We start from the raw sequence: 10,921 nt of genomic DNA on the forward strand, positions 1-10,921 counted from the left end.
AGGGCAGGTGCATCGCTGGAATGCAATTTTACTCTGATGTATTTTTCACGCGCAAGAAAATTTTTCCTGCAGTTGGCGTTCACGTAGCATCGAAGGGGACATTCCAACGATTTAAACGTCTGCTATTTCATTGCCAGGAGATGCTTGAGTGCAATCAATCACCCGTTTGAAAATTGAGTGCAATATCGCGAACCCGCGGTGAATTACAGGTATAGTGGCGCTGGTGTTGCTAGAATCCGCCGCACCGCGGATTCATAATTCTGTTAATCGTTCCGTTTCTATTCTTTTCCGATTGTTGACATATGCTTTCAATTTTGAAATACTGTTAGTAAAAACGGCAGTCCATTATATTATATATATATATATCAAGTTATAATTGAGTCTACTAGGTTGCATTTTCCTGTAGCATCCGATCATGTAAGACCTTGTTCCGCAGCACTTTACGGCAAAATTAGGCATGATTGTTGCAGCGTGGGTCGAATTTGGGGCACAATTGGGAGTGATTTTTACATGCTGATGTACTTTAGTGTTGTGTCAGAAGATTGACGAAAAACGAAAGCTGCTTCAAGGCATCTTGCCGAGTTTTCTAGAACCATTTGAGGTTACAATTAGTTGGGAAGTCTCCCGACAGATGCTGATATTGTCGTTGCCCACTAGTGTAAAATGCACTGTTTTTTTTGTTTTTCTTAGGTACTCGTGGACCAATGAGCGCAGTCCACGAAAAATCACGGAGAACCGCGGAGGCGGCATGCGATCTGTCGTTGATACGGGTTCCCGATACTCTCTGAAATAGACGAACTGTGAATTCGACGAAGGTTCTTCTGACATACGCATTGTGATTATTTAATCAAATACTCTAGCTGTCAGTACATCCGACGAAAGAGACAATGGAGGTCTTGATAGGTAAATATAAACAATTCTCAACGCTCTATTTAACCGAATACCGGATCTAAAAAACCATGATTGCCTCGAAGCCGGTCACTCGTTGGTTTTTTCTGCATTTTCACCCGACGACCATTTGTCATTCTAACCGAGAGAACTTCCGTCTAGAGTTCGAAACATACTCGGAAACAAAGAGCAAATTGTTCTAAATTCCCTGGTGATTTTTTTCCCTGTTGTATCTACGCTGTCTATAGCAGGTCTAGTTCTGCTCATCGTTGGGGCAAATGCTCTGTACCCGACCAGTTCGGATGTCGTCGACCTTACACCCAGCAACTTTGATCGTCTTGTACTGCAGAGCGACAATGTCTGGATCGTCGAGTTTTACGCTCCTTGGTGTGGCCACTGTCAACAACTGGTACCCGAATATGGGAAAGCGGCAACAGCGCTTAAGGTATGACTCTCGGTTTATAATCCTACATCCAAAATTCGCCTTCAATCACATATGGCAGACAATCGGAATATTGGTTGTTAACATATCTCTCAATGCACAGGGTGTCGTGAAAGTCGGCGGCGTTAATGCAGACGAGCACAAATCCCTTGCAGGAAAGTACGGAGTGAGAGGATTTCCCACAATAAAGATTTTTGGTGCGGATAAAAACAAACCTGACGATTACGACGGTGCGAGATCTGCCCAGGCAATCGTTGACGCTGGATTAAATGCTGCTAAACAAAAGTCGTACGCTGCTCTCGGAGGGAAGAAGAGCAGCTCAGGCTCTAAGGTTTGTTGAATTAAATCCAATTTTTCCCAAATGTTTACTTATTTTTCAAATCCATTCCTGAGTTGAATACTGAGTATTAAAAACAAAGGTAACAATTAAATTCTCGCTGCAATTATAGTTTCAATCCCATGTTGTAACTTTTGCTTTCATAAATGCAAAATCGTCACTTTTAGTCTGGGGACGTGAAGGATGTGATTGAGCTGACTGACTCGAACTTCAACAAACTGGTACTAGATTCAGATGATATGTGGCTCGTTGAATTCTACGCCCCGTGGTGTGGTCACTGTAAGAATCTGGCGCCACACTGGGCGTCTGCAGCGACAGAACTGAAGGGTAAAGTAAAGCTTGGGGCACTTGATGCTACCGTGCATACGCTTAAGGTAATTTGGGACTTTATCCAGGCATCAGTATTTCATTGAAACATCTCTGATAAATTTGAATCTCGTATTTATCGTGTAAACCTCGCCGTCAATTTCAGGCGAGCGAGTACGGAGTCCAAGGTTATCCGACAATCAAGTTCTTCGCTCCAGGTAAGAAGGATTCAGACTCAGTCGCGGACTACGACGGCGGACGCACCAGTAGCGACATCGTTAACTGGGCGCTTGACAAACTCGCTGAGAATATTCCGGCCCCTGAGGTTGTCCAGATACTCGGTGAGAGAAGCCTCAAGGATGCCTGTGAGAGCAAACCGCTCTGCGTCGTTTCAGTGTTGCCGCACATTCTCGACTGCCAGGCAGACTGCAGAAACGGATACTTGAAGATCCTCAAGGCGCTCGCCGAGAAGTACAAGAAAAAGATGTGGGGGTGGGTTTCTGATCTTATTATTTCTTAATACGCGCCTAGAGCGAATCTTCTTTGAAACGATCGTGGCCGCAACGGATAAAAATCGTGCAAACTTTGTTTACATACGAATTTTATTCGGGTTTCAGATGGGTTTGGGCGGAAGCCGGTGCTCAGCCAAACATCGAAGAGGCCCTGGAGATTGGAGGTTTCGGCTACCCAGCTATGGCAGTGGTCAACGTTAAGAAGATGAAGTATTCTTTGCTGAGGGGCAGCTTCTCCCAGGACGGTATCAGCGAGTTCCTGCGGGACTTGAGCTATGGGCGAGGGGGAACGGCGCCCCTAAAGGGAGCCCAGCTCCCTCCGATCTACGAGACCGAGCCCTGGGACGGAAAAGATGGCGAGCCACCCCAGGAAGAAGACATTGACCTGAGCGACGTCGACCTGGACGACAAAGACGAGCTTTAATCCCGCCTGGTCATTTTTATCTTATTATTAAAATAGGAAGAAAGAGACAACGCTCTAATTCACGGAGTTTCGCCTTGGCTGTTGTTATGTAAGCAACAGTGAGACTTTGACAAATTAAATTCGCGTCGAAACTCAAGTGGCGACGATACTGTCGTTTCACATCGGATTTCTAAAAAAAAATTTCACTGCGATGAATCCCACGATCCGCTGTCAGTTGATTGATATATCGTGTCCTTGGAAAAAAAATTTTTTTAAAATGTGTTCGAAGAAAGAGACGGCGCAGCTACTTGTGTCGAAACCCACTGAATCTTAGAATAATTTTTAAATAAGTGTGAATCATTCATCATCAAAGTAAGACTCATCTCTTTTATAGATATTATAGGATTCAACTACACACGATGAAAGACAGGGAAAATAATTGCACTGACCCTAAGCGTCTAGCCAAATCACGATGGATTGCATGCTTGCAGCCATTCCATGTTCGTTTTTTGTTCTTCTGTTTCCTTCTCTTTTCTTTACCGGTTTCTTTCAATAAGTTTATGTATTAATTGGCCTATTCGCTGTATGCGCTCGGGACCAAGTAATTTACTTGCATACTCGTTGAGAAAACATGTATTCTCCTCGGAACCTTCCTAATACACACAGAGTCTTCCGCTCCATGCGCAAAGTTTAGTGCCATTGGGGTGAAGATCCGAGGGTAAATTTCTGCCGCGAAATTTGCTTTCGGTTATCTTGATTTACTATTCCTCTTTCCCAGTCTAGAATTGTATGTATACATAAGATAACTAGTGATAAATATCACACTTACTTATACGAGTACATATGTAATTTGTTGGAAATAATTGATTGTATTCGAATATGTTTGTATAACAATTATTATTTCGTTTTGTATAACAAATAAATTTCACATTGAAACGTTTAATCCGGTATATGCTTATTTTTAAAAAAATTTATATCTTCTAAGGTAATAGGTAGGAAAGGTTAACGATAAAACGGACTATTGATGAAAATATTAATGAATTTATTCAATATACATGTATAGGTGTATATAGTACAAAAAAGAGTAAATAAGCTAATATTAGTTTCTATGCATATTCCTTATACGTTAAAAAGCAATCATTAGAGTATATCTAGTTTATGAGATATAAAATGCATATTACTGAGCTACTTGAAAGCTTCAGTCGGCATTTTGGCAGTACGAGAATTGAGCTGGTTTTAGCAATAAGATTAAAGTTCATATTATGATCTAATATACATGTACAATGGAAAGAAGTGAGATCATTGTTTATTTTCTTCTGTGAACCCCATACTTGAAATTAAGAAGCTTGAGTTTTTTTTTTGTTTAAGAAAAACACCAATGACGATCTTATCTCCTTTCCAAGAGAGCATGCTACTCATTACTTGCTAAGTTCTTATAATTATCACATTTTTATTTTTACTTTCTTTGCTAATGATTATTTTCCAATTCTTTCAGGCCTACTTTGAGCAAAGATAAAATAAAACTAATGAACTAATCATATATATGTGCTCATTATTGGGGTGAGTGTACAGCATGTATACATATAAGTACAAAAATATGGCCTTAATATTCAGCAACAGATAAAAAAAGATACTACGCGCGTGATATTGGAAGTAACTGATCCTTGTTTAGTCTTGAATGATTCTCAAATTGTACCTAAATTTTCGGAACAAAGCCGACGGTATCTCACAAAAAAATTAGCTACAATACTTCCGATTATGTACAAAGAGAATAAAAAAAGAAGCAATTGTCGGTGCATTTTGAAAAACCCATTGCAGGATTGTCCTTAGAATAAAAATGGAAGGCACGCAATTGAAGTAAGATTGTAAAACTAAGGGACGCATAGTCAGAGAACGTTGGTCAACTCTATCATATCGTAGCTGCGTTCCCTCTTGCAGATGTAGGGATAGAAGACGAAGGCGTAATAGCCGCCGGTGCCGACAAGGATCACGCCCAACACAATGGCTATGATGCCCCAGGCCGAAAGGCCCTTGCTGCCCTTGGCCAGGTCGACATCGCGTTTTCCGTGCTCCGCAGAACGAGCAGTGGCGTCGCCATCAGCGGACCCCAAATCGCCGTAGTAATTTCCTTTGCTGCGGTACTGCCTGACGCCGCTGCCCGAACTCCGCCCGCCGCTGCGAAACGGAAACGCGGCGTCGGTATCGCCGATCAGTACTGGGAAAATTTACAAAAAATTCTCGTTATGCATCAAATTTCTTTTCTGTAGAACAAAGGGAGTGAAGATTTTTTCTCATGGTACTCACGTAAGACTGCGGCTACGAGAATAGCGTGTTTTCTCAGCATCTCAGTCAACCCTTTCTGACTATCGCGGATGAAAGGAACTCCAGCAGTTCACACAACTTGGTACAACGAATCGTCGAACACTACTGAGCTAGGGAGCCAGGAGCTGCTTAGCGATGCACTTGTTGTATATGGATATCACTGATGCATAATGCTTTATATGTATATACATATGCGTGTAGGTTCCAGCTTTAACCGCGGATTACGGATCCAGTGGACACGGATAGTGCTGCTATCTGCCGTACGGTGAGGTAACTCGGACATGGAATTCGATTTGAATTGTCTTACACTGGTCTTATGCTTCACAGATTGGAGTGAGAATGCGTTGTCTAAAGAATATAGAATGTGAATAAGAAGATGAAAAAGGGAAAGGATTGCAAAATACTTGAGCAAAATGTGCAGTGATCACAAGGGAAAACCTCTCTGAACAACCGTACAATGCATTGACGTGCTCTCGAAAACAAACCCCACTCACAAAACAACGGGTCAAATATTTTCTTATATACCAGCACATAATTATACTGCACGTAATTATACCCCACCAAATTATAATACATGACATAATATCCTGAATCGAAAAAATCGTATGGTTAGGTTTGATGGGTTTCTCTACACTGATCGATGAACGGGTTCTCCGAAATAGCAAATATTCAAGACCACCACGGTTCAGATGGTCACGCTGCGGTCTTTTTTAATGTTTTTTTCCGCATTCCCGAGGGTCCAATTAGTGGGAAAAGGGTCCTGCAAATCGATCCTGGGACGAAAAGTTTCCGAGCTCTGAAAATTGCAAGAATGCAAGGCTAACCTCTTTCGATCTTTTCAGTCACTATTTGGCCGACTTTGAAGAATATCTAAATTAATTCCTTGATGCACTATATCGACGTAATCGTGCGAGAGGAATCGATTGCGCGTAACCAAAACTCACTGTGAACAGTGGATCAAAAGGTAGAGCTGAAAATCCAAAGATTTCTATGTATTCTCTATGACTATATTCTCTATGATTATATTCTCTTAATTGTAGAATCTACGATGTTTTAGATATTTATCTGCGCGTCCTTGAGTTTCCAATTAGGAGGAAAAAGAATCCTCAAATATGATTCTGAGGCGAACCAAGGTTTTTGACCCAACCAAATCCTAATCCTTCTTTAGAATTTTGGCTAATTGATGGCTGTTGCTTAAAAAAAACTTAAAATTAATAAATATCTATTACATTTTTGTATTATTCGAAGAGAAAATCGATCAAGTACAATTAGTCCCAATTCGCTGAGGTATGACATAGTGGAGTTTTTTTTTTTTAAACAACACTCAGACTGAACATTTTGCGTACATTTCAACGAATTCATTAAATACATATCTATATCGGTGTCACAATTGAGTAAATTTCATCAAAGTCATGCATATTTATACGTACATTGCACAAGTTCAACATATGTTGCATTAAGCATTCATTACACTTCCTCCATTACTAATTTTCGCTGAAGTCGAGTCCTCGTCAATTTCGGAGAAACCAGATCCATCCTGGACGATACGTCGGCGCAAAGCTTCGGCATCCTTGCGTTCATCGTCACTCACAACTCCTTTATCGATCCTCACCAGATTTGGAATCATTGCGATCAATTTAACCCTGTATCCGGCCGCGTCGTCCTCATCTTCATCATCAGGTAGCGCATTCACCACCGGATTCTGGGATACAACAATCGTCTCCAGACTCTGCAAGCATCGGAGTTTCCCGACCTCCGCAAGCCTCGCTATTCTGTTCTCCCTCAAATTGACGTAGCTCAACTTGACGCAGGAGGTCGCGAAGCCGTCGAGCACGGATATCCGGTTACCGCGAGCGTGGAGCGTCTTCAAATTGACGAGCGTCACGAGGCCCTCGAACCGCTCGATTCTGTTTTCCGCGACGTAGAGCGCGACCAAACTGGGGAAGAAAATCCCGTTGGTGGTGGTCAGCAGGTTTCCGCGGAGCTCGAGCACCCTGAGATTCTCAAGGACGTATGGGCTCAGGGACACTCTCCTTATCCTGTTGCGGTTCAGCTCTAGGCATTCCAGCAGCCGGTGCCCGATCCCACTAGTCTCTGATATCTCGTTGTCGTTCAGGGTGAGCACCTGCAGGTAGACCATCGGCTCCAAGTCGGGCAACGTGATCCTGTTTCGGTCAGCCTGGATCATCAGGAGGTAGGTCATCGAACTGAAGACCTGAAGCGCGGCGCGCGTCAGCCGATTGCCGGAAACGTTGACGAAAATTACGTTCCTGAAGGTCGGAATGATGCTGATATCGGTCAGCCCCTTCTCCGAGACGTTAAGCATCAAGTACGAATACTTGAGCCCGGAGTCGTTCTTCCCCAGCATGCAGAGACCCCTCGTAGCCTCGTCGAAGGTCAGACAACACTCCTCTTCGCCATCCTCTCGGGAACTAACCCAGTGCCCGCTTTCACCTCCGAACGTCGGATGATCGTCGGGTTCTTCGACCGACTGCGAATAGTTAGAGGCTTCCGACGACATTTCTGATATTTTTCAAACCGTTGATTGTTTCGCATATAATGCAGAGATACTTCTAGCTTCAGGGCTGTCAGGCATTTGTTCATTTATTTCATGTGTATTTTACTTTTGTTATTACCGTGCATTATTGACTGGAGCTTCTTGAGCAGGATGAAATTATCCCTGACTATTCTCGCTTGTCTTTCAGCCTCCAGCTGCCTCTTCTTGGCATCAAACTTAATGTGAGGTCTTACTTTCGGCGGAACGACGTCAACCACAGATGTCGCACTTTTTACCTGCAATAATGCGACGGATTAACAAAAGTAAATAAAGTACTCAAAGAGGTTTAGAAAATATCTCTTAATGAGAAAAACAAAAAATACGAAATTCACCCATCATATGAAGTTGATAGAGATTTGAAATCCTCAAACTTACTCTAGCTCGATGATATTCGTAAGTTTTCCGTTGACACGGCGTAACGAATTCGTGACAGCTTTTGGTAGACTGCATTTTACACTGCCAATATACCTTCGATGACTAGTTTGACGGCTTCCACTTCTAGCCACAAATTTCAAACGAAATCGTTACCTAAGTAACCTACGTAAATAAGGAAGAACTATTGCGTGCAGGGTATTGATCGAAATCAAACTTCTATAAACAGCAATTCTGACGTTCTGCTTATCGTGGTCTGGAAAGATGAAAAATTCATGTATAAATGGGCTGCTTTGAAATTCTGTATCATTGTGACGTACATTAGTACATCAGATTTCTTTCTCTATCCATAATTGTTGTAAATATTAATTTTTTTCAGGTATGATGAATCCTGGCCGCTAATATACGCGATTCGTAAATTATGGGACTTTAACTTTCCCTCAACGAAGACGCGCAAACTCTTCATTACTGATGTTGGCGGCTCGTTGCGGCGTTTGCAGGAAGTTCAAATCGCAGCGGTGGTCTTCAGCTTGGGCATGTACAAACCGTTGACTGAAAAATATAAAGACAGTTGCCATTATGGTCTTCGGTGTGACAACCGAAAATCGTCGTGAGCTTGCCCCCCCTGAGATGTTTCAATGTCAGAGTTGGAAACTTATTGCAGAACATCAGAGAATTACCGATTTCGACATAATGATACATCTTGTCATATCATGCATCATACATCATACATCATACACAGTATTATCGTTCAGAACCATAGTTTGGATGATCGGATTTTCAGAAAGTGACGTCACCCAAAATTTTTCTTCTCTTGACGTCATCGATCTACAGTGATCAGCTAGTCGAATTCCTCAGTCTGGAAACAACCATGCAGTAGAGCGGACGTATGAAAATCGCGCTCCGCAGATTTCGGGTGACGGGTTCTTTACCTTCTGGGTCCTGCGCTCCGAGTCCGCTTCCTGGTGCACCTCGAGTTCCAGGACTAGCGCTCCGTAGTTTCTACGCTCCAGGTCCGCTACCTGGTGGAACGCAACTTTGGGGACAAGTGCTCCGTAGTTTCGGCGCTCCAGGTCCGCTACCTGGTGAAACTCGACCTCTAGGACAAGCGCTCCGTAGTTTCGGCGCTCCAGGTCCAGTACCTGGCGAAACTCGACTTCTAAGACAAGCACTCCGTAGTTTCAGCGCTCTAGGTCCGTCACCTGGTGAAACTCGACATCTAGGACAAGCGCTCCGTATTTTCTAAGCTCAAGGTCCACTACCTGGTTGAACTCGACTTCCAGGACAAACGCTCCTTAGTTTCTGCGCTCCAGGTCCGCTACCTGGTGAAATTCGACTTCCAGGACAAGCGCTCCGTGGTTCCTGCGCTCCAGGTCCGTTGCCTGGTGAATCGCGCCTCCCGGAGAACAAGGTGGACGAGGATTACGAGGATTTCTGCACGATGAGTGTATCATTTTTATAATATTTAATGACAATTGTGATTATATTTTATCTAGAATTTTTTAAACTTTTCATGTCCACAATGAATTATTTCAATCCATTTTTCGCGCATGCCCAAATTCAGCAGCTATCAATACGCTAATAAAATTTCTATATGATTATTTATAATTTTGTCAATTTCTCTTGGTAAAATGTGTCCGTAAAAAAATTCTATTGATCATTACACAATATTTTTGTTGTGTTCTAATTTTTACTGTACATATTTATTAACATTCGAGGTATACTCGTAACCCAAGGTGGTTAGTTGTGGTCGTTGAAGGTGGTTGGCGCTGGTTGTAGGTGGGCAGGGGTGGTTGAGGGTGATCGAGGTGGACGATGATGAGGACGAGGTAGACGAGGTGAACGAGGATTTGTGCACGGTGAGTGAAACATTTTTCTAATATTTAATGGCGATTATGATTATATTTATTCCAGAATTGTTTAAACGTGTCATGTTTACAATGAATTATTTCAATTCATTTTTCGCGCAAGCAGCAATTCAGTAGCTATAAATGCGCTAATGAAATTCATTATATTAATAATTAATTAAATGATTATATTAATCCTTACACAATATTTTTGATGTCTTCTTATACTGAAAATATTTATTACTATTCAAGGTATAACTGGAGGTGGTTATCGGTGGGTGTTGTAAGTGGTTGGCGGTGATTGGAGGTGGTGGGAGAAGGAGAAGGCGGAGTAAGAGGACGATAAGGACGAGGACAACGACGAGGAGGAGGACTAGGTAAACGAGGACGACGGACGTGGTCGAAGGTAGTAGGAGATAGTAGGGGGTGGTAGGCAGGAGTAGGAGTAGGAGTAGTAGGAGTAGTAAAAGTGGGAGTAGGAGTTGTAGGAGTTAGAGTAGGAGTAGAAGTAGAAGTAGTAGGAGTGGGAGTAGAAGTAGAGTGAAACCCTTTCCTGACTTGCTGTTTTTTCATTTTTCGACAAAAAAATTTTTGGTCACAGATTCGATTTGAGTGACCCTTTCCTGACCAATCGGACCCCCAGGAATTCGGAAAACGTGGCGAAAAGAGCGTAGGACCGACAGCCGAGAAATAACGACGAAAAGATCACCAGCTGAAAAATGTGAAGAACACAGGTTCTCGTTTTTCGCCTGTAACTTTTGACCCCTTGCTCGCAGCATATTGGTACTACGCTTTATCGATTTCTCTCGAAAAATCACGTCGGAATAGTGCCAGGAACAATTTATTTCAGCACTTTTCAAAATCTCAAAAATTTTCGCCAAAAATACAAGGGGTTAGCCTTACTTTTTTTTCATTTGTCAAAAAAAAAAATTTTT

At 42.5% G+C, this 10,921-nt stretch overlaps 4 protein-coding genes across 5 annotated transcripts; 1 reads left to right on the forward strand and 3 right to left on the reverse strand.

Moving 5' to 3' along the window:
- Window positions 1–691: 691 nt before the first annotated feature.
- Window positions 692–3,146, forward strand: LOC124183208 (protein disulfide-isomerase A6 homolog). 2 transcript variants are annotated; one of them, XM_046571390.1, is made up of 6 exons: window positions 692–903; window positions 1,140–1,333; window positions 1,434–1,661; window positions 1,835–2,041; window positions 2,140–2,465; window positions 2,591–3,146. In XM_046571390.1, the coding sequence occupies exons 1-6, from the start codon at window positions 888–890 to the stop codon at window positions 2,907–2,909; spliced, it is 1,290 nt and encodes a 429-aa protein (XP_046427346.1). In that variant the 5' UTR covers window positions 692–887; the 3' UTR covers window positions 2,910–3,146. The 2 variants fall into 2 exon arrangements, with proteins under 2 accessions (XP_046427346.1, XP_046427345.1); XM_046571389.1 differs by having other exon boundaries at window positions 693–903; window positions 1,137–1,333.
- A 763-nt stretch (window positions 3,147–3,909) lies between these two features.
- LOC124183214 lies at window positions 3,910–5,381 on the reverse strand. Its single transcript, XM_046571399.1, has 2 exons — window positions 5,193–5,381; window positions 3,910–5,103 (listed from the first exon to the last, which is right to left on the reverse strand). Exons 1-2 carry the CDS (start codon window positions 5,230–5,232, stop codon window positions 4,775–4,777), a joined length of 369 nt encoding a protein of 122 aa, XP_046427355.1. The 5' UTR covers window positions 5,233–5,381; the 3' UTR covers window positions 3,910–4,774.
- Window positions 5,382–6,630: 1,249 nt separating this feature from the next.
- LOC124183209 (leucine-rich repeat-containing protein 23-like) lies at window positions 6,631–7,731 on the reverse strand. The gene has a single exon (XM_046571391.1). It carries the CDS (start codon window positions 7,729–7,731, stop codon window positions 6,667–6,669), a length of 1,065 nt encoding a protein of 354 aa, XP_046427347.1. The 3' UTR covers window positions 6,631–6,666.
- Window positions 7,732–7,814: 83 nt separating this feature from the next.
- Window positions 7,815–8,241, reverse strand: LOC124183216 (uncharacterized protein CFAP97D2-like). The gene is made up of 2 exons (XM_046571401.1): window positions 8,143–8,241; window positions 7,815–8,003 (listed from the first exon to the last, which is right to left on the reverse strand). The coding sequence occupies exons 1-2, from the start codon at window positions 8,215–8,217 to the stop codon at window positions 7,815–7,817; spliced, it is 264 nt and encodes an 87-aa protein (XP_046427357.1). The 5' UTR covers window positions 8,218–8,241.
- Window positions 8,242–10,921: the final 2,680 nt, after the last annotated feature.

This window comes from Neodiprion fabricii, chromosome 5 (assembly GCF_021155785.1).
Source record: "Neodiprion fabricii isolate iyNeoFabr1 chromosome 5, iyNeoFabr1.1, whole genome shotgun sequence".
Taxonomy (NCBI): Eukaryota; Metazoa; Arthropoda; class Insecta; order Hymenoptera; family Diprionidae; genus Neodiprion; species Neodiprion fabricii.